Source organism: Scyliorhinus canicula, chromosome 8, assembly GCF_902713615.1.
Source record: "Scyliorhinus canicula chromosome 8, sScyCan1.1, whole genome shotgun sequence".
NCBI classification, from domain to species: domain Eukaryota; kingdom Metazoa; phylum Chordata; class Chondrichthyes; order Carcharhiniformes; family Scyliorhinidae; genus Scyliorhinus; species Scyliorhinus canicula.
In genome coordinates, this window is record NC_052153.1 from 113,973,914 (window position 1) to 114,001,495 (window position 27,582).

At 48.7% G+C, this 27,582-nt stretch overlaps 1 protein-coding gene across 1 annotated transcript in view; it reads right to left on the bottom strand.

The window, feature by feature from the left end:
- LOC119970453 (colorectal mutant cancer protein-like) overlaps positions 1-25,663 on the bottom strand; it is a 306,036-nt gene extending 280,373 nt beyond the window's left edge. Inside the window, 4 exon segments of the mRNA XM_038805079.1 lie at positions 2,153-2,367; positions 22,205-22,291; positions 22,831-23,078; positions 25,474-25,663. Of these exon segments, the coding sequence (XP_038661007.1) occupies positions 2,153-2,367; positions 22,205-22,291; positions 22,831-23,078; positions 25,474-25,595 (672 nt within the window). The 5' untranslated portion in view covers positions 25,596-25,663.
- Between the last annotated feature and the right edge of the window lie 1,919 nt (positions 25,664-27,582).

The following is a 27,582-nucleotide window of genomic DNA, read 5'->3' on the forward strand; positions in this document are numbered from 1 at the left end:
TTTGCACTTGCCTGGATGAATGCAGCTCCAACAATGTTCAAAAAACTTGACGCCATCCAAGACAAAGCATCCCACTTGACTGGCATCCATCCACCCCTTTAACATTCATTCCCTTAACCACTGGTGCACCATGACTGCAATATGTACAATCTTCAAGACGCACTGTAGCAAAGCGTCAAGGCATATTTGACAGACAGCGCCGTTGCTGCTCCCCCGACAAGATATACCACGAGTCCGGTGGTGGTGGTTACCCTCATAATTTTGGGGCAGTGGAGGCGACATAGGGGGGAGGTGAAGGCTTCAGTCTGGTCCCCGATAAGGGGGAACCATCGTTTTGTACCAGGTAGGATGGACGGAGGGTTTCTGAGCTGGCACAGGGCAGGTATCAGGCAGATGGGGGATCTCTTTCCCGATGGGAAGTTTGCGACCCTAGAGGAGTTGGAGGGAAGGCTGGGCCTTCCCCCAGGGAACACCTTCAGATACATGCAGGTAATGGCGTTTGTCAGGCGGCAGGTGGCGGAGTTTCCACTGTTACCCCCAAGGAGAGTTCAGGACAGGGTGCTGTCTGGGATGTGGGTTGGTGAGGGGAAGATTTCGGCAATCTACCAAGTGATGCAGGAGGGAGAGGAGGCCTCGGTGGAAGAGCTGAAAGATAAGTGGGAGGAGCTGGGAGAGGAGATTGACGAGGGGACGTGGGCGGATGCCCTGGGGAGGGTGAATTCCTCCTCCTACTGCGCGAGGCTTAGTTTAATTCAATTAAAGGTGCTGCATAGGGCGCACATGACTGGGACTAGGCTGAACCGGTTCTTTGGAAGAGAGGACAGGTGTGTCAGGTGTTCTGGGGGCCCAGCAAACCACACCCACATGTTCTGGGCATGCCCTGCTCTGGAGGGGTGTCGCTGAGACGCTGTCAAGGGTGGTTGGTTCCAGGGTTGAGCCGGGCGGGGGGCTCGCAATTTTTGGGGTAGCAGCGGAGGTGGGAGTGCAGGAGGTGAAAGAGGCCGGTATTCTGGCCTTTGCGTCCCTGGTAGCCCGGTGCAGGATTCTTTTGCAGTGGAAGGATGCAAGGCCCCCGGGAATGGAATCCTGGATCAATGATATGGCTGGGTTTATCAAACTGGAGAGGGCATATTTGACAGTGCTTCCTAAGCTCATGATCCTCGATCACCTAGAAGGGCAAGGAAACACCACCAACTGCAAGTTCCCTCCAGATCGCACACCATCCTGACTTGCAAATGTATCACTATTGGTTCATAGTCACCGGTGAAAATTTCTATCACTCTGAAGGCACCTTCAAATCAGCTGTTTAGTCAAAAAAATCCAGGGATTCCTAGAGTGATGCATTCTAACTAGCAATGAGTTTAAGGTATTACCTTAACAAATAGGTTAACCTATGCTGCAAAGGTCTGGCCAACAGCATCAATAAAAAAGCTGACAGCTGGAAAAAAAAAATACAACAAACCAATGATACGTGATGATTTATAGGTACTTCCTAACAAGTTCTGGGTGTACCTACTGGATTTAGAGCATATGAAAGTCTGAAAGGGTACATTCAAATAATGACACTTTCTCAACAAAAGGAAACATATTGACCCAGTATATATTTTCATTTGCGAATTTAAAATTTTGCATTCTGGTCCATTTGAAACACTGCGAAGATAAATATTAAACAAGAAACTTTTTGATTTTCAACAGACAAAGCATTACTCCCCCAAAAGTTCTCAAAACACACAAATTAATTTATCCCATTCTAGTTCAGAGAAACTGTACCTTAATCAATTCTCAACACTTTCAGAGATACTCCCACTTCCGCAAATCCTTTCACTTCATTCTCACTACTCTCAATTCAATGCCCATTTTCCTTGTTCAATCTCCTACTGGTCCCTCTAAATTCAACATAGCATTTTCAATCACTGCAACTCACCTCAAATTATTAATTTACTTCCACTTTTATTCAAATTGGAAATCTTCACACCTCCTTCTGTACAATGACATTGCCCTCTAATTAATGTCAATTAATTTCTCCACCTTTCATTGTTTTCTCTCAGATGTACACTAAAACCAGGCTGTGTACATATTTGAACAATTTGCTTTGTGAGGCGAGGGAGGGAGAAGATAGATACATACAACTAATGATATTTGCAGCACTCACTGTGTTGGCGAGCTCCAAGTAACTGCCACTCTTTGGATGGCTCATGTGTGAAGCCTGTACCAAGAGTTTCTGCAGAGCGACTTGTTGATCCAGACTAGCTCCTCCACATTCTAAAAGTTTCTGAAACATTGGATGACTATTATGTAGTTCTGGGCTCTGAAGGTCTCGAGCTCCAGAATCATACTCCCAGCTCTCTCTGGCTCCTGACATTGCACCTAGAGGAAAAAAAGCACCTTATAAACTTTGAAATTAAAAGTACACTTAAGTCATATTGAGCCAAAGCAACTAAATATATTTGATCTCTTAGGGATGGAAACAGCAACAGACACAAATAAATTTGATATTAATTTAGAGATGAAGGAAGAGCCACAAACAATGTTTTAGATTGCCACAAAACCTACTTCAAACCTATTTCCAGTGGTGGCATGTGAGGAAAATTCACACAGAAGACAGCTACCGCCAGGGTACTTGTTTTAAGCTCATTTTGCCTATTTTTTGGGGGGGCAGATTCCTAGAGAAAAACTAACCAATTTGGAGACACAAGATACCTTTACTAGAACAATGTAGAAAAGGATGTAAGAAGCCTGCAGATGGTAATTCATCGATGGACTGAGGCTTCGTGTAGCTCCTCTGTGGAGAAAATGATGGAGGTTTCTTGTGCAGTTGACCCAATAATGGTGAACATGCTTGCCGGTGTGCTGTCGAAGGAATTTGACAAGCAATTTGAGAAACAGTGGAAGACGATGTGGGAGAGCCTTCGAAAGTAGATCGGGGATGTCATGGGTCCCGTCCAATCGAGACTGGTGAAGACCGTTGAGATGGTGAAGTGACATGGCAAGGTTTTAGAGGGCGTGGAGAAGGCTCTGTGAAGAAATGGTGCGCAAACTGCCACGTTGGAGGCTGAGGTGGCCATGGTAGCTGATGGGAACAAGAGATTGAGGGCCAAAGTCAATGATCTCGAGAATCATTCAAGAAGGCAGAACCTCAGCCTTGTGGAGCTGTTGGAGGATGGAGGGCCCGAATCTCTGTGTATTTCTCACAGCTGTTTGGGAAGATGATAGGGGATGGTGGACTTGTGTCCCATTCAGAGCTGGATAGGGCCTATTGGAACTCCATCAGAAGCCCCAGCTGAACAAACCACCACAAGCAGTTATCGTTCATTTCCATAGCTTTGAGGAGAAGGAACGGGTCCGAAGTGGGAGGGGAGGGCAATCTCGTTATCTAAACTCAGACTTCAATGGAAGGGCCCGGGGGATGGCAATTTTAGTTAACCAACGGGTTCTTTCCTCAGCCACCAGGACCGTGGCAATCCCAGCAGAAGATTTGTGATGGCCAACAGGTCTTTGACAGGCATGCTGGTGGCATTGGTAAACACCTATGTGCCAAATTGGGACAATGCAGCACTTGTTAGGAGACTACTGGCTTCCATTCTTGATCAGGACACGCACCGACTGGTTCGGGGGTAGCGAGGGCACTGTTGACCTTTATGGAACAGGCAAGGGGGGGGTGGGCAGACCTGTGGTGGCTCTTACACTCGGGGATAAGGAATTACTGATTTCTCCCAAAGGTTTTTTCCAGGATAGACTTCTTTCTGCTGGGCAAGTCTCTTCTCCTTCGGGTGAGGAAAGCGGAGTACTCAGTGATATTAATCTCAGACCATGCTCCACGCCCTTATGGACTTGGCTCTGGAGTCAGGTCCTGCTCAGTGTTCACCGTGGAGGTTGGATGCATCGCTGCTCGTGATAAGGAATTTTGAGGGTACACGGTTATTGCCATTGAGGAATACATTAGGTTCAACAAAAAGGAGTCTGTCTCGCCCTCCACATTGTGGGAAACCCTGAAAAGCGGTTATCGGAGGGGAGATAATCTCCTATAAGGCACAGACAGGTAGGGCGGTGAGGAAGGAGCAGCAGAGACTGGTGGATGTTATTCTGGAAGTAGACTACCAGTATTCACGTGACCCTACACTGGAGTTACCGGCAAGCAGGAAAAAGCTGCAGATGCAATTTGATCTGCTATCCATTGGGCAAGGCGGTGAGCCAGCTGTGGCGCTCAAGGGGTTTTTTGTCAAACCAGTATAGGCAGAAGGCCAATCATTTTTTGGCAAACCAGCTGAGGTGGCAGGCGGCTTCCAGGGAGATCATACAGGTAAGGGATTAGAGAGTGAATTTGGTCTCCACCCCTGTCAAAGTGAATGCAGCTTTTGAAGCATTCTAGAAAGATCTTTACAGGTCGAAGCCCCCAGAGGAGAGTTCGGACATGGTGAGGTTCTTGGATGGCTTGGCCTTTCCGGTGGGCGATAAAGAGATGGGAGGAGTTGGAGGCCCCATTAAGCCGAAGGAGATCCTAAAAGTGCTCCCAGCCCTGATGGATTTCCCATCAGGTTTCAGAAGAAGTTTGCAGACCAACTGATTCCATTGGTGGTGGACATGTTTAATGACTCCTGGTCATTAAACACGCTGTCCGCCACGTTTTTGCAGGCTTCTAATTCTCTGATATTAAAAAAGGATAAGGAACCCACGGAGTGTGTGTCGTATCGACCCATATTATTAATGAATACTGATGTCAAATTACTTGTTAAGATGCTGGCTTTGCGTTTGGAGCCCTGCCTTCAGGAGGTGATTGAGGAAGACCAGACAGGCTTTGTTAAGGGGCCGGCAGTTGTCGGCCAATATACCAATATACATAGGTTGCCGAGTGTGGTTCTTTCCACCTCTTTCGTGCCCGAGCTAGAGGTGATCGTATCCATGGATGCTGAGAAAGCATTTGATAGGGTGGTTCAAAGTAAATTACTGCAGATGCTGGAATCTGAAACATCCTTTGATAGAATGGAGTGGGGGTACCTTTTTGAGATTCTGGGGAGGTCCAGTGTGGGGCAAGGGTTCATTTCTAGGGTCCTGTTATTGTATAAGGCCCCCATGGTGAGTGTGCGTACTAATACCTTGAGCTCAGGGTACTTTTTATTGAATAGTACAACAGGGGTGTCCATCGTCTCCCCTACTGTTTGCCCTCGCGTTTGAACTTTTGGCTATTGCTCCGAGATACTCTGGAAGTAGAGGAGGATAAGAAAGTGAGGGGGGGGGGGGGGGCTGCTGCATTATGTCACGCACCATGTGTCCTAATAAAAGTAAGGTTAAGGGGGGGTTGTTGGGTTACGGGTATAGGGTGGATACGTGGGTTTGAGTAGGGTGATCATGGCTCGGCACAACATTGAGGGCCGAAGGGCCTGTTCTGTGCTGTACTGTTCTATGTTCTATGTCACCACTTTGGATGAAATAATGAAGCTACTGAAGAGCTTTGGCTTCTTCTCAGGGTACGAGTTTAATCTGATGAGTTTAAAGAAAAGTGAATCCCCGGGGAGAGATGCCAACCTGGGTGCTACCTTTTTCAGCTTGCCAGATCTAGCTTTGGCTATTTGGGTAAGCAGGTGGCCCGTGATTGGGCCCTTCCCCACAAATTGAATTGCGTTAGTCTGTTGGGCAAGGTTAAGTCAGATTTGCAATAGTGGAATAACCTTCCTCTGTCCTCAGAGAACAGGGTCCAGGCTATTAAAATGTGCATCCTCCTTAGGTTTTTCTTTATTTTTCAGTGACTCCTTACTTTTCTCCTGAAATCCTTTTTTGTTAGGATTAATAAGTTGATAGCCTCCATTATATGGACGGGAAGACCCCAAGGATGCATAGAGTAGTTCTTCAGAGGGAAAGGCGGGTGGGTCTAGCATTGCCGAATTTGATTTTCTACTTTTGGGCGGCCAATATTGAGAAGGTGTTGAGATGCTTCAGTGATCAGGCCTCCATATGGGTACAGATGGAGGCGACTTTGCATAGGGGTTCTTAGGTGCATTATTTACGGCCCTATTTCCATAGGCAAGGTAGCTTACCTGGCGAGGTATTCACCAAACCTGGTGTCCACCCTGAGGATATGAAAGCAATTTACAAAAAAAGAGGTGCGATTCGGAATGGTGTATCCAGCTCGACTGTGGGTCATGTTTAAAAACAAGAACCATTACTTTAATACGCCCGAGGAGGCGAATGACTGAGAGAAGGAGCAGACTAGGAGAGATTTGATTGTGGTTATGTTCTTTTGGAGTTTTTCGAAATTTGCATGTTTGTGTATATAGTTCCTGTCACTGTTTGTCTTTTAGCTATTTGGGGTTTTGTGTTCTCCATTTTACCATGTGTGAGAAGAAATAGTTTGATTGGTCAATTAGGGGTGTGTATTTGCTAAATGTGTACTTTTGGTTTGGATGACAGACTGGGGTGTCTGGCTCTTTCTGGTTGGGATTTCTCTTTGTTTTTTCCTCTTTTGAACTTGCTGGACGGGGGACGCTGACTAGCGGTTTTGCTAATGGGGGCTGTGGCTAGAGGCTTGAGGTGGGAATGGTTACTATGTTGCTTGATGGGTGAGGTAATGGGTTTAGATTGGTTGGGTTTTGTGTTGGGGTTGGGATGGGAAGGGATTGGGTGTCTATTTGAGCTCGGAGGAACGGTTAGCAGATGTTTGGAAGGGTGAGGGAAGGGGGGGAAAAGGGTGTTGGGTGGGCAGGGGGGGTAGATAAAATGCTGGCGACGAGGGTCTCTTCATGTATGGACCGACGCAGGGGTGGAGGCGGCATCCATCTTGGGTGAGCCTGGACTCGAAATTAGTTGAGGGTTCTCACAGAGGAGATATGGGTGACTCTACTAGAGGAAGGGTCCCCACTAGGTTGGTGACGTGGGATGTTAGGGGATTTAATTGTCCGGTTAAAAGGTCTTGGGTGTTTACTCATTTGAGGACATTGAACACGGAGGGAGTCCTCTTGCAGGAGAAACATTTGTGAATTTGGGACCAGACGAGACTAAGGCTGGGTGGGACAGATGTTCCACTCAAATTTTGCTTCAAGGTCGAGGGGAGTTGCGATCTTGATCATTTTAAGAGGTTGGCATTTTGGCATTTATGGCTACTAGAATTCTGAAAGACCCTTGTGCATGTGTGGGTGTGGGTGTGGGGGGGGGGGGGGGGGGGGGGGGGGGGGAGGAGGAGAGATATGTTATGGTGAGTGGGGTGCTGGCGGGTGGACCAGTGGCATTAGTGAATGGGGGGAGGGAGGGAGCGAGAGCGAAGGGAAGAGGAGGATCCATGGAGATTTAGTCACCCAAAAGAGAGGGAGTTTTCCTTCTTCTCCCATGTGCACCAGGTCTAACTCCTGAACACATTTTTTCATAGTGGGAAAGGCATTACTCTCGGGGGTGGTGATAGCTGGGTTCTCGGTGATAGTAATATCGGGCCATGCTCCACACTATGTGGATTACCGATTAGAGACAGGCTGAGTCCAGCACAAACCATGGAGGCTGGACACATCACTCCTGGCAGATAAGGGGTTTTGTGAATGGGTGACTTTGGCCATAGGGAATTGCGTAGATTCCAACCAGAATGGGGAGGTCTCAACTTCCAAGTTCTGGGAAGCGTTGAAGGCAGTGATCAGAGGAGAAATAATTTTGTACATGGCCCACAAGATTAAGGCTGGCAGGGTTGAAAGCAGAGGTTGGTAGACTCAATCTTGGAGGTGGATTGGCAGTACTCCACGGCCCCTGTGGCAGAATTGTTGGCAGAGAGAAAGAGGCTACAAATGATGTTTGAGCTTGAATCAAGGCGGTGATCCAGCTTCGCGGTTGGCGAGAGTGGAGTATGGGGATAAAGCCAGTTGATAATTGGCTCACCAATTGAAACGACAGGCAGCCACACATGAAATATCTCTGGTTAAAGATGGGGGGGGGGGGGCTGGTTACTGCCCCAGATGAGATTAATGGAACTTTTTAGGGGTTTTTGAAAATATTTTACGGCATATATGATTTTTAACAACAATTTTCAAGAGGAAAATAGCCAACAGAACAGAGAACACCCACCCAACCACCAACCAAACACAGCCAACATGGCTTACATATACAGTTCCTCAGTCTCCCCTTAGATCGTTGACAGCTTAGTTTTCTCCAAAGAATTCAATAATGGCTGCCACCTTCGGGCAAACCCTAGCATTGATCCTCTTGGGGTGAACTTGATCTTCTCAAGCCTGAGAAACCCGCCATGTCACTGACCCGTATCCCCAATTTCGGGTTTTCCAAGTCCCTCCACGCCAATAAGATTCGTCTCCGGGCTACCAGGGAGGAAAAGGCCAAAACATCAGCCTCTCTCACCCCCTGGACTCCCAGGTCTTCTGACACACCAAAAATCGCCATCTCTGGACTCAGAACCATCCATATCTTCAATACCTGGACATGACATTGGCAAATCCTTGCCAGAATCCCCTAAGCTTTGGACATTCCCAAAACATGTGGACATGATTTGCGGGGCCCCCCCGCACACCCCTATCCTCCACCCCTTCAAAGAACCTGCTAATTTCAGGCCACAAATGAACCACCTTGAATTGTATCAGGTTAAGCCTGACACACAACGAGGACGCGTTAACTCTACTCAGGGCATCGTCCCACCTCTAATTCCTTGCTCAACTCTCCCTCTTATTTGCGCTTTAACTCCTCTATCGGGATTCCCTCCCAATCCATGAGTTCTTTATAAATTGCTGAGACCTTCCCCTCTCCCACCTCCGTTCTCGCCAGTACCTTGTCCTGTATCCCCCTGGGGCGGTAGGTGCGGAAAGGTCGAAACCTGCCTCCGTGCACGTCTCTCACCTGCAGGTAGCAGAGCCCATTGCCCCCGGGCTGCTCAAACTCCTCCTCCAAGCACAGAAAGCTGCCGTCAATAAACAGGTCCCCAAACTGCTCGATCCCAGCTCGGTGCCACCTCTGAAACCCCCCCATCCAGCCCCCCCGGTGCAAACCAGTGGTTGCCACAAATAAGTGTCCATACCGACGCCACCCGCTCGCCCACCAACTCCTCCCCCACTACCCACTTCCTGACCATTGCTATGTTCGCCCAGTAATAGTTCCTGAAATTCGCTAGGGCCAGTCCCCCCTCCCCTCGACCCCGCTCCAGCAGCACCCTCTTTACCCACTGAGTCTTACCCGCCCACACAAACCCAAAGAACGTCTAGATGATAGTCTGCTCTGTCCAGTGCTCATAGCATCGTGACATGGAATGAGTTTGCCCCACGGCAGCCCACATGGCCTTACAGCACAGAACTGTGACTCAGGTGAGGGAAGCTGTAATAAAGGCTGGTGTGGGAAATGGAAAAATCAAACCATTATCACTGGGAAGCTCTTTAAAAGTTTGAATGAACAAGTATTGTTGGAGCCATGCTGAACCTGGGAGTGTGTAGAGATGATTTTATAGGTTCCCACTCCTGCTATGAAACTTCACAGGTCGAAAATGGATATTGGGAAATTTGAACAACAATCCAGAATTTGAGCACATAATCTAGTCAGATACTTCAGTGCAGCACCAAGGGAGTGTTGCATTGTTGAAGGCACTGTCCTTTGGGTAAAATGTTAAAGCCGTGAACCTGTCTGCTCTGTCAGATGGCCTAAAAAGATCCTATGGCATTACTATAAGAGCCAATTTTTATCTGGACGTTATCAGATTGCTGCTTGTGGGAACTTGCTGTGTGCAAACTGGTTGCTGTGTTTCCTGCATAATGATAATAATTATATCCAAGCTCATTTGTAAAGATCTTGAAATGTCCTGAGGTCATGAATGGTACAATATAGATGGAAGTCTTCTTTAAATTTGGCTGTCTGGATACAGAATTGGCTGGCCGAAAGAAGACAGCGAGTGGTAGTGGATGGAAAGTATTCCGCCTGGAGGTCGGTGACCATTGGTATCCAGCAAGGATCTGTTCTGGAACCTCTGCTCTTTGTGGTTTTTATAAATGACTTGGATGAGGAAGTGGAAGGGTGGGTTAGCAAGTTTGCTGATGACACAAAGGTTGGGGAGTTGTAGATAGTGTTGAGGGTTGTTGCAGATTACAACAGGACATTGACAGGATGCTGAGCTGGGCTAAGTGGCAGATGGAGTACAACCTTGATAAATGTGCAGTGATTCATTTTGGAAGGTCGAATTTGAATGCTGAATACAAGGTTAAAGGCAGGATTCTTGGATGTGTGGAGGAACAGAGGGATCTTGGGGTGCACATGCATAGATCCCTCAAAGTTGCCATCCAGGTTGATAGGGTTATTAAGAAGGTGTATGGTGTGTTGGCTTTCATTAACAGGGGGATTGAGGTTAAGAGCCGCGAGGTTTTGCTGCAGCTTTATAAAACTAGAGTTAGACCACACTTGGAATAGTGCATCCAGTTCTGGGCGCCTCATTATAGGAAGGATGTGGATGCTTTGGAGAGGGTGCAGAGGAGATTTACCAGGATGCTGCCTGGACTGGAGGGCATGTCTTATGAAGAAAGATTGGGGGAGCTAGGGCTTTTTTCACTGGAGCGAAGAAGGCAGAGGGGTGACTTTATAGAGGTGTACAAGGTGATGAGAGGCATGGATAGAGTGGATAGCCAGAGACTTTTCCCCAGGGTGGAAATGGCTGTCACAAGGGGAGATAATTTTCAGGTGATTGGAGGAAGGTATAGAACATAGAACAGTACAGCACAGAACAGGCCCTTCGGCCCTCGATGTTGTGCCGAGCAATGATCACCCTACTCAAACCCACATATCCACCCTATACCCGTAACCCAGCAACCTTACTTTTAAGGACACTACGGGCAATTTAGCATGGCCAATCCACCTAACCCGCACATCTTTGGACTGTGGGAGGAAACCGGAGCGCCCGGAGGAAACCCATGAACACACAGGGAGGACATGCAGACTCCGCACAGACAGTGACCCAGCCAGGAACCGAACCTGGGACCCTGGAGCTGTGAAGCATTTATGCTAACTGCCATGCTACCGTGCTGCCCCAAATGGAGGAAGGTTCTTTGCACAGAGTGATGGGTGTGTGGAATGCAGCGCCAGCAGAGGTGGTGGAGTCAGAATGGTTAGGGACATTTAAGCCACTCTTGGACAGGTACATGGACAGCAGTAAATTGAAGGGGTGTAGGTTAGGTTAATCTGAGATTAGGATAAATGGTCGGCACAACATGGTGGGCTGAAGGGCCTGTACTGTGCTGTAATATTCTATGTTCTATATTCACCCTCTTAAAAAATAGCTTACGGGATAAAAATAGGCAGCCACTGAAATACAAACAAAAACTTTGGGAGAACCGTCATCTTCACCGTCTGCACCCTCCCCGCCAGTGACAACGGGAGCAGATCCCACCTTCGGATGTCCACCTTCATCTGCTCCTCTTATCGAGCCAAACCCTGAAAACCAGCCAAATTCCCCTAGGATCCCTATAACCTCTCCATCCCGCCCCCCGCAGCGGGTCTGAAATATACAAAAGTATGTCATCCGAAAATAACGAGACCCTGTGCGCCACCTACCCCATCCCCCACCAGTCCTTTGACGCTCTCAGTGGCTCTATAGCCAAGGCAAACAACAGTGGGGAGAGTGAACATCCCTGCCTCGTCCCCCGGTGCAGCCTGAAATAATCCAAGCTCACTAGGTTCATCCGCACGCTCACCACCGGTGCCTGGTACAGCAACCGGACCCAGTCCACAAAACCTTGCCCAAACCAAAACTGCTCCAGGACCTCTGACAGATACTCCCACTCCACCCGATCAAAGGCCTTCTCGGCATCCATCGACATCATTAGGGGGGAGCACCACTCGCTCCCGTGGCTCGTTAAACACCCTGACCAGCAGGGACCCCAGCACTCCTGACATCTTTTTATAAAACTTCACTGGGTACCCATCCGGCCTCATTGCCTTGCCCGACTGCATCGCCTCGGCCCTCCACCAGCTCTTCTTCCATCCTTCCACCCCCCCCCCCCCCCCCAGCTCTTCTTCCATCCTTCCCCCCGACTCATATAGCCTGCTATAAAAGTCCCTAAACATCCCCGTTCACACCCAATGGGTCCAAGATCATATTCCCCCCTCTATCCTTCACTTTCCCAATGTCCCTTACCGTCTCCCGTTTCCTTAGCTGGTGTGCTAGCATCCTACTGGCCTTCTCCCCATATTCATACACCGCCCCTCTCGCCTTTCTCAACTGTCTCACTACCTTCCCTGTAGATAGCAACCCAAACTCCATCTGCAGCTTTTGCCGCTCCTTCAACAACCCCGCCTTCGGGGCCTCCGAATACCTCCGGTCTACCTGGAGGATCTCCCTCACTAATCTATTCATCTCTGCCCGCTCCGCCTTCTCTGTGTGCCAAACATAGAGATAAACTCCCCTCACCAGTGCCTTCAGCGCCTCCCATACCATAGCTTCCAAGATCTCCGCATATCGTTTATCTTCACATATCTCCAAATGGCCTCCCTCACCTGCACACAGACCTCCTACTCCGCTAATAGTCCTACATCTAACCTCCAGTGCGGGCGCTGTCCCCCCTCCTTGCTCACCCGTACGTCCACCCAGTGCGGGGCATGATCCGGCATTACTATCGCCGAGTACTCAACATCAACCACCCCCGGCAAAATCTGTTCTATAAACCCTTTTAATTCCTTCGCAGCCGCTGACACCCTCCCAGTCCTCGAACTCAATCGATCCAGCCTTGGATCCATAAGCACTTTTATCCTCCCGCTTTTTAGTTTTTTTAAAATTCGAGGACTATACAAGTCTGAACCGCCGGAGGATAGCTCAGAGATGGAGCGATTTTTGGGCAGATTGGACTTCCCAATGGTAGAAAGGGTGAAGAGGGAGAGGTTGGAGGCACCGTTGGGGTTGGAGGAAGTTATAGACTGTATTGGTTCTATGCAATTGGGGAAAGCACGGGGGCCAGATGGTTTTCCGGCCGAATTTTACGAACAGTTCGCGGCCTTGTTAGCACTGCACTTACTGGGAACGTTCAACGACTCTCTGCTGAAAGGAATGCTGCCTGCCACACTGATGCAGGCCTTGATTTTTTTAATCCCGAAAAAGGACAAAGATCCCTGAAAGTGTGGGTCTTATAGGCCTATTTCACTATTAAACACTGACGCAAAAATACTAGCTACAGTTCTGGCGAAACATTTGGCGCGTGCCCACCAGAAGTGATCTCTGAAGACCAGACAGGATTTGTCAGGGGCTAACAGCTGTCCAACATCAGGAGGCTTTTGAATGTGGTCATGTCACCCTCTATGGAGCAGGTGCCAGAGATAATTATCTCCGTGGATGCGAAGAAGGCATTTGACTGTGTGGAGTGGAGCTACCTCTTCGAGATCTTGAGGCGATTTGGGTTTGGTCCTACTTTTATTTCTTGAGTGTAACTGCTATTTAATGTCCCCACGACTAGTGTCCGGACCAATGTTGTGAGTTCAGGATATTTCAGAATACACAGGGGTCCGCTGTCTCCACTATTGTTCGCGCGACCGATTGAACCATTGGCCATTGCACTTAGATCGTCAGGGGAATGGAAAGGTATTGAGAGGTGTGGGGGGGCAAGGTACATAGAGCGTTGATTAACACGGATAATCTGTTGTACATTTCTAATTTGCTCACAGTTATGGGAGAAGTTATGGAACTGTTGAAAGAATTTGGATCTTTTTCAGGGTATAGATTGAATATGAGCAAGAGTGAGATGTTCCCGGTAAATTCCCTGGGGAAGAGGACAGATCTGATGCTCTATTACTGGGCGCCGAACATTGGGAATGGCGGTTCGAGGAGCCGAGTGCGGGTTGGGGTCGGATGGAGGAGGCCTCTTGCGTAGGGTCACGTCTAAGAGCGTTGGTTACGGCCCCTCTTCCGTTCTCCCCGGCCAAACTCTCAATGAGACCGGTGGTAGTGGCAACTTTAAGAATTTGGAACCAGTAGGCGGGAACAGTGGTAGATGGAGGGATGTGTTACGCACTGAACTATGTTTACATTTGTATATTTTACTGTTATTAAACCATAAATGCCTTACTAAAATGTTCGTAAAAAACAAAAAAAGAATTTGGAACCAGTTTAAACAACATTTTGGACTGGGGGACATGTCTTTACCATCACCAATCTGTGATAATCATGTTTGCACCATCAGGGCTGGAAGCAATGGAGGAGAAGACTGGTTGAGAGGTTCAAAGATTTGTTTGTGGAAGGTAGGTTTGTGATAGAGGAGATGGAGGAGAACTTTCAAATCCTGATGGAGAGTGCATTCAGATATTTGCAGGTGAGGAATTTTATTCATAAATATTTGTCCTCGTTCCTCCAGTTGCTGAGACGCACACTAATAGATAGGATGCTATCATGGGTTGCGATGGGGCAAGGGAAGATCTCCAACATATGTGAGTGTTTGCTGGAGACAGGGAAACCATCACGACAAGAGGCAAGGGGAAAGTGGGAACTAGAGCTGGACCCAGGGTCTGAGGGAGAGGAGTGGAGTGAGATCCTGCTTAGGGTGAACTTTATCTCCTCCTGCACTAGTTTGAGCCTGATACAATTTATAGTACAGAATCATAGAATTTACAGTATAGAAGATGGCCATTGGGCCCATCAACTCTGCACTGGCCCTTGGAAAGAGCACCCTGCCGATGCCCACACCTCCACCCTATCTCCGGAATCCAGTAACGCCACCTAACATTTTTGGACACCAAAGACAATTTAACATGGCCAATCCACCAAACCTGCACATCTTTTGACTGTGGGAGGAAAGCAGAGCACCCGCAGAAACCCACGCAGACATGAGGAGAACATGCAGACTCTGCACAGACAGTGACCCAAGCCAGGAATCGAACCTGGGACCCTGGAGCTTTGAGAGTGCACTTAACTAAGACACGTATGAGTGGGTTCTTCCCTTAGGTAGTGGACAGGTGCAAGTGTTGTTCAGGGGGCCTGCAATTCACACACACTCATGTTCTGGTCCTGCCCCAAGCTAGTTGGATTCTGGGTGTCATTTACTGAGATCATGGGTTGGATTCTCCGCCCCGCCACACCACTTTTCAACCTCATCCCACCGGCGGGATTCTCCGTTACGCCAGCCGGCCAACGGTGTTCCCCATTGTGGGGCAGCCCCTCGCCGTCGGGAAACCCCCAGGCACCAGCAAAAACGGAGCATCCCGCCGGCGGAGAATCCCGCCCTATGTCAGAGATCGTTGGGGTCAAACTAGAGCCATGTCTGCTGGTGGCGATCTTTGGGGTGTCAGCCTCCCCGGAGCTCCTCGAGTATGTGGGGGGGGGTATTTTAAAATGGATTACAGCAAGTTTCCCAATGACAAATGTTAGGCTCAATACTTTTTAGTTCTTCGTTCTCCCTCCTTTCTTTTTTTTTTTAAAATAATTTTATTGGAATTTTTTTACAGAAAATATAAAATATAACAACAATGAAATGCAACAAAATAACCCATAACACCTGTACCACCCCTCAGACCGTATCAACGCATGTATCATATCCCCCCCACCCCCAACAAGAGAACTTAAAAATAAATTAAAATTAAATAAACAAACATAGTCATCCCTTTTCCCTCCCCCTTCCCCCCGGGTTGCTGCTGCTACTGTCCCAGTACCCTATCGTTGAGCCAGAAAGTCGAGGAAAGGTTGCCACCGCCTAAAGAACCCTTGTACCGATCCTCTCAGGGCGAATTTGACCTTCTCTAGCTTAATAAAACCCGCCATGTCATTGATCCAGGTCTCCAAGCTTGGGGGCCTCACATCCTTCCATTGTAGCAAAATCCTTCGCTGGGCTACTAGGGACGCAAAGGCCAGCACACCGGCCTCTTTCGCCTCCTGCACTCCCGGCTCCACCCCAACCCCAAAAATCGCAAGTCCCCATCCTTGCTCGACCCTGGATCCCACCACCCTTGACACCGTCCTCGCCACCCCCTTCCAGAACTCCTCCAGTACCGGGCATGCCCAGAACAGATGGGCATGGTTTGCTGGACTCCCCAAGCATCTGACACACCTGTCTTCACCCCCATAGAACCTACTCATCCTCATCCCGGTCATGTGGGCCCGGTGCAGCACCTTGAATTGGATGACGCTAAGCCGCGCACACGAGGAGGAAGAATTAACCCTCTCCAGGGCATCAGCCCATGTCCCGTCCTCGATCTGTTCCCCCAGTTCCCCCTCCCACTTAGTTATCAGTTCCTCTACTGACGCCTCCTCCACCTCCTGCATAACCTTGTAGATATCAGATATCTTCCCCTCTCCGACCCAGACCCCCGAAAGCACTCGTAGGAGGGAGCAGCCACGGCGCCGTTACCAGGGCCCCCAGGCTTGTATCTCCACAGGACGCCCTCTCCATCCGTTTCCATGCTGCTCCCTCCCCCTCCATCACCCACTTGCGCACCATCGACACATTGGCCGCCCAGTAGTACCCCGAGAGATTGGGTAACGCCAGCCCCCCCCATCTCTACCCCGCTCCAAGAAGACCCTCTTCACCCTCGGGGTCCCATGCGCCCAAACAAAGCTCATGATGCTGCTGGTCACCTTTCTAAAAAAGGCCCTGGGGATAAAGATGGGCAAACACTGGAAGAGGAACAAGAACCTCGGGAGAACCGTCATTTTGACGGACTGCACTCTACCCGCCAACGGTAGCGGCACCAGGTCCCACCTTTTAAATTCCTCCTCCATCTGCTCCACCAGCCTGGTAAAATTAAGCTTATGGAGAGTCCCCCAACTCCTGGCCACCTGCACCCCCAGATATCTGAAACTCTTCACTGCCCTCTTAAACGGGAGCCTCCCAATTCCCTCCTCCTGATCTCCCGGGTGTACTACAAATACCTCGCTCTTGCCTAAATTTAACTTATAGCCCGAGAAGCCCCCAAATTCCGCTAACAGCTCCATCACCCCCATCATTCCCCTTTCTGGGTCCGCCACATTCAACAGCAGATCGTCCGCATACAGCGATACCCGATGTTCCTCCCCACCCCGCACCAGACCCCTCCATCTCCCTGACTCCCTCAACGCCATAGCCAGAGGTTCAATCGCCAGTGCAAAGAGCAAGGGGGACAGGGGGCACCCCTGCCTGGTCCCACGGTAGAGGCTAAAGTACTCCGATCTCCTTCCATTTGTAACTACACTCGCCATAGAAGCCGCGTAGAGCAGCCTCACCCATTTGATGAATTCCTCCCCAAATCCGAACTGCTCCAACACCTCCCACAGGTACCCCCACTCAACTCATCAAACGCTTTCTCTGCATCCAGCGCCACCACTATCTCCGCCTCCCCCTCCACTGCCAGCATCATGGTGACATTTAGCAGTCTCCGAAAATTCGTGTTGAGCTGCCGTCCCTTGACAAATCCTGTCTGATCTTCGTGCATCACCCCTGGCACACAATCCTCTATCCTGGTGGCCAGGATCTTTGCCAGCAACTTGGCGTCAACATTGAGAAGCGAGATAGGCCTGTATGATCCACACTGCAAGGGGTCCTTATCCCGCTTTAGGATCAGAGAGATCAGTGCCCGCAACATCGTCGGGGGCAAAGCCCTCCCCTCCCATGCCTCATTGAAGGCTCGCACCAACAGGGGGCCCACCAGATCCGCATACTTTTTATAAAATTCAACCGGGAACCCATCCGGCCCCGGGGCCTTACCTTTTTTTTTATAAATTTAGAGTGCCCAATTATTTTTTCCAATTAAGGGGCAATTTAGTGTGGCCAATCCACCTACTCTGCACATTTTTGGGTTGTGGGGGTGAAACCCACGCTGACACGGGGAGAATGTGCAAACTCCACACAGACAGTGACCCAGAGCCGGGATCGAACCTGGGACCTCAGCGCCGTGAGGCGGTTGTGCTAACCACTAGGCCACCATGCTGCCCTCCCGGGGCCTTACCTGTCTGCATTTGTCCAATCCCCCTGACTAGCTCCTCCAACTCTATCGGCGCCCCCAGACCCTCTACCAGCTCCTCTTGAAACCTTGGGAAACATAGCCTGTTCATGAAGCTCTCCATCCCCCCTCTCCCCATCGAAGGTTCCGACCGGTACAGTTCCTCGTAGAAGTCCCTAAAGACCCCATTTACTTCTGTCCCCTTCTGCACTACATTCCCACCCCCATCCGTCACTCCACCAATTTCCCTAGCCACATCTCGCCTACGGAGCTGATGCGCCAACATCCTGCTCGCTTTCTCCCCATACCCATATACCGCGCCCGATGCCCTCCTCCACTGTGTCTCCGCCTTTCTGGTGGTCAAGTCAAATTTGGCCTGCAAACTACGCCGTTCCCCCCAGCAACCCCTCCTGTGGTGCCTCCGCGTATCTCCTGTCCACATCCAGGAGCTCCCCCACAAGTCTCTCCCTCTCCTTCCTCTCCCTCCTTTCCCTATGGGCCCGGATGGAGATCAGCTCCCCCCGGATCACTGCTTTCAAAGCCTCCCGGACCTCCCCTTTGTCATTGGTATCAAGATACCCCTCAATACTTCTCCGGACCCTCCTACACACCTCATCAGCCAGCATCCCCACATCCAGGCGCCAGAGCGGGCGCTGGTCCCGCGCCTCCCCCATCTCCAGATCAACCCAGTGCGGTGCGTGGTCTGAAATCACTATGGCCGAATACATGGCATCCTGCACCCTCGGGATCAATCCCCTGCTCAGGACGAAAAAATCTATTCGGGAATAAACCCTATGGACATGGAGAAAAAGGAATACTCCCGCGCTCTCGGTCTCCCAAACCCCCAGGGATCCACCCCTCCCATCTGGGCCATGAATCCCCTCAGTACTTTGGCCGCCGCCGGTCTCCTACCCGTCCTTGAACTGGACCGGTCCAGTGGGGGATCCAGCACTGTGTTAAAGTCTCCCCCCATGATCAGGCCCCCTGCCTCCAGGTCCGGAATGCGGCCCATGAAGCCAGCATCATCCCAATTCGGGGCATATACATTAACCAGCACCACCTTCTCTCCCTGCAGCCTACCCTTCACCATAATATATCTGCCCTCCTTGTCCGACACCACCTCAGCCGCCTCGAACGCCACCCTCTACCCCACCAGAATCGCCACCCCCCGGTTAGAACATAGAACAGTACAGCACAGAACAGGCCCTTCAGCCCTCGATGTTGTGCCGAGCAATGATCACCCTCCTCAAACCCACGTATCCACCCTATACCCATAACCCAACACCCCCCCCCAACCTTACTTTTTTTAGGACACTACGGGCAATTTAGCATGGCCAATCCACCTAACCAGCACATCTTTGGACTGTGGGAGGAAACCGGAGCACCCGGAGGAAACCCACGCACACACGGGGAGGACGTGCAGACTCCGCACAGACAGTGACCCAGCCGGGAACCGAACCTGGGACCCTGGAACTTTGAAGCATTTATGCTAACCACCATGCTACAGTGCTACCGTGTTGGTTCTTCGCGTCCAATCCTGAGTGAAAAACCTGCTCCACCCACCCCTTCCTCAGACCAACCTGGTCCGCCACCTTCAAGTGGGTTTCCTGGAGCATAGCCACGTCCGCCTACAACCCCTTCAGATGAGAAAATACCCTAGTTCTCTTAACCGGCCCATTCAGCCACCTCACGTTCCAGGTAATCAGCCGGATCAGAAGGTAATCAGCCGGATCAGAGGGCAACCCGCCCCCCTCCCCCGCCGGCTAGCCATAGCTTACCGACTGCTCGCCCCAGGCCTGCTCGCCCCGCCCGACCCGTTCCCCATGGCGATAATGCCTCTCCTCTACCCCCCCGGCCCACACCAGCTCCTTCCTGGCCATTCCAGTAGCAACCCGGTATCCCCCCCCCCCCCCCCCCCCCCCCCCAACCAAGGCTAGGACTCCTCCTAGCCGCGACGCACCCTCCATGGTACTTCCGTGAGTCAGCTGACTTCTGCTGACCCCGGCAGCTCCCGCCAAAACCCATCCCCTCCCGGCATGGGGTCATCCCCCTCTTGCCACACCTCCTTGGCACCGCTTCAGCGCGGGAAAGAAAACCAGTAGAGGCCACACCCCCACCGCCAGCTCCGCCCCCCCTGCCCGCGGCGCAGGAAACCAGAGGAAAGCCCGCGCTTTCACACTGCCACACCCCACCCTTCTGACGCAGCTCCCCAAAATCCAGTTTCACCCCAACCCCCAGCCCCGTACAGAAGAGAACATATAAAATACAAACCCCCAACATTCCCCACATACCCCACACCCATACCCAACAGACAAACCCACCCGGAAACAGAGCAAAAAGAAAACCAGTATAAAAAACACACATGCCAAAGTTAAAGAACAGCAACAGCGAAAACAGCAACGGCCAGTGTGTCCCCAGGCCCTAGTTCGAGTCCCCGGAGGAAGCGTGGGCCTTTGTACAGGCGGAGAACCAGAGTAGTGATGCCGGTCCTTGTATGTCACCCACAGGCACGCAGGCTGCAGCATTCCAAATCTGACCTGCTTGGCATGCAGCACCGCCTTCGTCCAGTTGAACCCGGCCCGCCGCTTAGCCACCTCCGCACTCCAGTCCTGGTAGATTCTCACTACCGAATTCTCCCACTTGCTGCTCCTCTCTTTCTTGGCCCAGCGCAGCACACACTCCCGGTCACTGAATCGATGGAACCGCACCAGCACCGCCCTCGGGGGCTCATTTGCCTTAGGCCTCCTGGCCAGCACTCTATGTGCTCCCTCAAGCTCCAGGGGCAAATGGAAGGACCCCGCTCCCATCAACGAGCTCAACATCATGGTCACATACGCCGGGAGATCCGATCCCTCCAGCCCCTCCGCCAGGCCCAGGAGCCTCAAATTCTTTCGCCTCATGCGAACGTCCAGCTCCTCCAAGCGGTCTTGCCACTTTTTGTGAAGTGCCTCGTGCAACTCCACTTTCCCCACGAGGACCACGGCCTCCTCCTCCCTCTCAGCAGCCTGCTGCTGCAACTCCCGAATGGACGCCTCCTGGGCCGCTTGGGTCCCAAGCAGCTTGTTGGTAGTCGCATTCAGGGAGTCCAGCAGCAAAACAGCGCAGAAGAGAGGCCTGCTGCTCCTGCGCTCACTTCCACCAGTCCTCGGGTGTTCCGCCGGCCGCCATTTTGTCCTTCTTCCCCCGCTTTTCTTGGGGAGCTGCTGCAGCTTTTTCCTTTGCCCCACTCCGGGTGAGCACCATAAATTATGGGGAATGCTCCTCTAGACACCTTCCCCCACCGGGATTCGTCGAAACAGCGCCGTTTGGGGCCCTCAAATCGGCCCAAAAGTCCTTAAGTAGCGGGAGCTGCCGAACGTGCGGCTTAGCTCCACATAGCCGCAACCGGAAGTCCTCCCTCCTTTCTTGAATAGTGATGTTAACATTTGCTGTTTTCCAATCCGATGGGATATTTCCAAAAACTAGGGATTTTTCTAAGATTACGATCAATTCACACAGCCACTTCTTTTAAGATCCATCTACCCACTTGTTTCTAATCCTTTGATAACTTATCAAATAAGAAATCTATTGACTGCATTCTTTCTTGAAAATTTCATCCAACCAAGAACCCACAGCCTTTTGGGGAAGCAAATTCAAGATTTCCATTAAAAAAACGTTCTCCCATGTGTCTGTGTGGGTTTCCTCCGGATGCTCCGTTTCCTCCCACAAATCCCGAAAGGCATGCTGTAGGGTGAATTGGACATTCGGAGTTCTCCCTCAGTGTACCTGAACAGGCGCTGGAGTGTGTCGACTAGGGGCTTTTCACAGTAACTTCATTGCAGTGTTAATGTAAGCCTACTTGTGACACTAATAAAGATCATATTACATTTCCCTTTCATAAAGGAATAAAGTTTCTCTATCCAGCCTATTCAATCTTTTTAAAATGCATCAATTAAGTAATTCTTCGACCTTCTAAACACAAGGGAATACACACCAAATTTATGCAACTTGCCCTGATGAAATACCATCGACTTGAACTGGTGACTGTTTCTCTCTGCACAGACGCCGAGGCCTGAGTATTTTCAGCATTTCCTGCCTATTTCATTTCAAAATTTTACGGCCTGAAATAATTCTAGTGATTTTGTACTCTCATCCCTCCCAAGGCAAATATATTTTTCCAGGGGTTCAGTGGCCAAAACTGAAGCATTGTTCCAGATGGTTCTGATCAACACACTATAGCATAACCTCCTCACTTTTAAGTTAACCTTCCTCACCCGAGACTTGTAACAGAATTTAATATAAATTAATGTAAAAAAATCTTTACACCATTCAATTTCTAATCAAGATATCAGCTATTTCAGTTTATACAGTTTATATTTACCATTTCCAAGCATATAGATTATATGATATAAAACTGCATTTAATCCAATAAGCAAGTGGTAACTGTCAGTCTGGCAGGTGCATATTTCTGCAAGGATAGAAGGATAAAATTCACTATGGGAACTACAATTGGATCCTTGAAGAATGTTCTATTAAAATTAGAAATACTGATCTTAGTGAAATAATCATCTGCTTTACAAAATTAATACTAAGTCACAAACCATGACAGCTAGTCAACTGAAATAATTTAAGAATTTACATTGAAATTAGGAGAACTGTTTTATTCCATATATACTTTCCTTTGCGTCACTGATGACTATCGCGACAAACATAGCCAACCTAAGTAAAGCACTGCAAGCAATTAATGTTTAAAGACATCTTCCCATTGAAGAAATTCTTTTTGTGCATTCAATACAAGTTTAGAATGAGAATCTGAAGTGTAGCAATATACGTTACAGCCACCACCATTCAACTGTGACATTGTCAAATACATTATGACACATTCAGAGGCATACTACTAAAAGAGCAATTAATCGAGAGTGGAATATTTTCATGCTGCACCAAAGAGTGAACTAGGGATTACACAAAAGTAAAAATTCATCTTTTTCATTTTTACAAGCTACATACCAAGGCTGTTATCGCTGCTGGTTGGCCACGAAGCTATCCGATCACGTAATTTTCTTTTTTTGCAAGATTCTTGTGACTTCACTGAAAGTTCACCTTCTTCCTTCCTTATTTCAGAAACCAACTGCATACGACAGCGAGCAAAATCCTCAAAGGAGATTTTCCCATTCTCATCTGCTCCCAACTGATGCATAATCTCTGCTACTGATTCCTCCATGTTCAATTGCCGACACACCATAAGCAAGTCATTCCTGAAGAGCGATAAAGAAATATCACCACATTAAGCACATCTTTGCACATTTATGGGAACTATATTCCCTATTAATGCCACACTTGACAAAGTTTAAATAGGATTTTGGTATATATTTAGAGTACCCAATTCATTTTTTCCAATTAAGGGGCAATTTAGCGTGGCCAATCTACCTACCCGGCACATCTTTGGAATGTGGGGGCGAAACCCACGCAACATGGAGTGTGCAAACTCCACATTGACAGTGACCCAGAGCCAGGATTGAACCTGGGACCTCAGCGCCGTGAGGCAGCAGTACTATCCACTGCGCTATTGTGCTGCCCTAAAGTTGAAATAGTTAACACAAGGTACCAGTCACATACAACACAAAGGAGTCAAGGGTAATGGGGTCCAGGCAGCAAAGTGAAGTGGATGCCAAGATCAGATCAACCATGATGGCGGTGACAAGGCAGGCTGAGGAAGTGGTTAAAAAAGCATACGGGATCCTGGGTTTCATAAATAAAGCCATAGATTACAAAAGCAAGGAAGTTATGTTGAATCTTGATAAACACTGGTTTAGCACAGGGCTAAATCGCTGGCTTTGAAAGCAGACCAAGGCAGGCCAGCAGCATGGTTCAATTCCCGTACCAGCCTCCCCAAACAGGTGCCGGAAAGTGGCGACTAGGGGCTTTTCACAGTAACTTCATTTGAAGCCTACTTGTGACAATAAGCGATTTTCATTTGGCCTCAACTGCAGTATTGTGTCCTATTGTGGTCATTAGGAAGGGTAAGAGAGGGTGCAGAAAAGATTTACAAGAATAATTACATGGATGAAGGACTTCCGTTATGTGAATGAATTGAAGAAGCTGGGGCTGTTCTCCTCCGAGATGGTTCTGGGAGATTTGATAGTGGTGTTGAAAACCATGTAGAGTCTAGACAGCAAGGAGAAACTATTCCCATTGTGAGAAGGGTCAAGAACTAAAGGATTTACGATTGGCAAAAGAGCCAAAAGCAACAAGCAGATAAACCTTTTTTATGTAGCAATTAGTTCCGACCAGGAATGCATGGAGGGGGTGGTGGAGGCAGATTCAATTATGGCTTTCAAAAGAGAATCGAATGAGCACCTGAGAAAACAAATTGCAGAGACAGAAAGATCAAGGAAATGGGATTAACTGCTCTTGCAGAGGGCCAGCAAAAACTAGATAAGCCAAGTGGCCTCCTGTGTTATAACCATTCTACGATTTTCAGCATGGCTGTTGCTCAATTACTTACACACGTGTTCTGCTAGCTGTTCAAACTCATTCTGTTCTCTTCAGTGAATTACATTTATTCCTTGCAACCAGTGTGGAACGTATTAAACCATCAATTGTGTTAACAGTTTTACAAAAAAAATTTCAACGACATGATTTAAACAAATGTGTAAACGTCATGTCGTGATTGTTGCTTTGGAGTCATTTTATTTTTTTTTCATCCAATTGCACTTTTTCAGATGTGCACTTTGGTCTGAATACTTTTTTTAAAAAGTCATCCAGACAAGAAACGTTAGTTTAGTTCCCTCTCCACAGACTTGCTGAGATTGTCCAGCATTTTCTGTTTTTGTTTCAGATGCCAGCATCCGCAGTAATTTGCTTTTATTCTACTGAGTAGTTCGGCATCTTTGGACACCCACAGGCTTTTAAAACAAGTAGAAACAGCACCCTAGTTGACTTATTTGTTGATTTCCCGATAGTTATTTATAACTTACTTATTATTTGACTTCTTCACGTCAACCAATCAATAAATCCAACTTTTTCAATCAAATCGACAATTTTTAAAACTTCGTCAACCACCCAGTTCAGGTTATTTACATTCGCGCGTTACTTCAAACGCTGACATCGGGATTCTCCAAAAATTCGTATGAAGCGCAATCTACCAGCATTTAAATGGCCTTGTCTTTTAAGTCTGTAAAGACTTTGGTTTTGAAAGATTTGATGCCCGGTTAACAATTTATTTTATGTCATTCACTAGTAATTTTCGAACCAAAACTAATCTGTGTAAATTTCAATTTAGACAAAACGAGAAAGATCTCCCTCTGTTGCACACGATACAAGATAGATGGTTTGATATTGTTGCAACTTGTGCCAGGGTCAATCTTTCCAGGTTATTCACAGCTGCATTTTAGTTCATGCGATTTAAAACGCATCGACTTCTGAAAAGTTTCTTCACCCGTCCCCCAAACTGCTGCAGCAAATTGGGTTAAAGTTTATCACAATGCACAAAAGCAATGCAGCTGGCCCCAGCTCCCTCCTCAACATTTTAAACTATTGTTTGCAGCATTTAAGATTTGCCGGTCATCTCACCAAACCTAAGACAGTGTTCTCTCTCTTCTCCCTGTCCCAAGACAATTGTTGGAGAAAGAGCACACGCACGAGCCCTACCGGCTGATGTAGCCGTCGCCATCCCCATCACAAGTCTGAAAGAGCCGCTTCATCCTCTCCTCCTCGCCGGTGCTCGAAGTGTCACTGCTGCCACTGCTCGCACTCACTGCCGCCGCCGCCATCTTCTCCTCACCCAGCCCCTAACTCCCGACGTCACATTCAGCCAGCCCGCGCGCGCACCCGCACGAGAGCCGGGCTCCAAACGGCAACTGCACGCGCCAGCCGCCGCCTTGCTCCACAAACAAGCTCCCAAAACCAACTGACCGGAGCCATCACGCTGAGGGCATTGCTGATGGTGAGCCGCGCACGCCGAGGAAATCCGTAAACTGTTGTCAGGCGGGGAAAAGAAACGTCTCACCTTTCCCGACACTGACATCTGGATGCAAACTAGGGCAGACCGGACCAACTCTTACCCCAGAACCACAGATCTAATGTTCCTGACTCAGAATGATTTCGTTGTCATGTTTTGTACGCCCCCGCCATCCCATGCAGATCTCTCGCATTCCATGGGTCTAATTTTGACAGTGAATTACCTAATCTACCCTTCCGTTTATTCCCTGCAGATATGTTCTTTACTAATTGCAACCTCTGCATGTCAGTGATTCTTTCCTGGTCTGGTGTGAATCTGTTGTCATCCTTTCTCTGTTCCATTGCTGGGTTAATCTGTGGTTTCCCAATATGCTGATTTCTTCCAACCCACACAGCATCATTAAATCCAGATGATTCCGCATTCGAACTTTTACTTAAATAGTAACAGAATTGAAACAAGAATAGTATGCAATCAAGTAAATTCTACGAAGGGAATGATGTTCACGAGTGAATGAGGAAATTACAGCAACATTTAAACGTAAAGAAACACATTGAATGCTGAACAGGATTGACAACGAAAAACGGCCAAAATGAATAGAAAAATACAGGAAATATATAAAAACGGAGGCTAGACGTGAGGTGAAAAAAATTAACAAGACAACAAAGGGCAATAGAAAAGTGCTTGATAACCACTTAACAAGATTGGAACCAAGAAAGAATGAAGGCAAGCTTGGAGGCTAGAAAGAGAGACTGACAGCACAGTGATAATAAGTGCCAACTTTATATAGCACTATTAACATAATAAAACATCCCATGGCACTTAATAGAAACGTGATGAAGCAAATTTGGCATCAAAAGCTTTGATGTGGAGATGCCGCGTGGGAGGGGGATGAGCACAGTAAGACGGCTTACAACACCAGGTTAAAGTCCAACAGTTTGTTTCAAATTACGAGCTTTCGGAGCACTGCTCTTTCCTCAGGTGAATAAAGAGGTAGGTTCCAGAAACATATATATGGACAAAGTCAAAGATGCAAGACAATGCTTTAAATGCCAGTATTTGCAGGTAATTAAGTCTTTACAGATCCAGAGAGAGGGGTAATCCCAGGTTAAAGAGGTGTGAATTGTCTCAAACCAGGACAGTTGGTAGGATTTTGTAAGTCCAGGCCAGATGGGGGGGGGGGGGGGGGGGGTCAATGTAATGCGACATGAATCCAAGGTCCCTGTTGAGGCCGTACTTATGTGTGCGGAACTTGGCTATAAGTTTCTGCTCAGCGATTCTGCATTGTTGCACGTCCTGAAGGCTACCTTGGAAAATGCTTTCCTGGAGATCAGAGGCTGAATGCCCTTGACTGCTGAAGTGTTCCCCGACTGGAAGGGAACATTCCTGCCTGGCGATTGTCGTTCATCCGTTGTCGCAGCAATCAAAAGCTTGGTCAATTGGTAAGTAATGAGGAGGAAGGAGAGCAGAGAATTTTAGAAAGGGTTTTCCAGACCTGAAGGCCCAGCAGCTCAAGCCTCAATTACTACAGGTGCAAGAGCTTAATTCTGGCCTCTTGGACATCCCCAAATTCAGAGAAACACAGATATTTTGGGGGGCTGTGGGCTGGAGGAGATACATACAGGGGAGTGGCCTTGGAAGGATTTGGTAACAACAATAAGAATTTTAAAATCAAGGCATTGCTTAACTAGGAGCGAATGTAGTTCAGCGAGCGCAGGGTTGTTGGGTGAGCAGAATTTGCAACTCAAGACATGGACAGCAGAGCTTAGGATAACCTCAAGTTTAGGGAGGGTAGAATATGG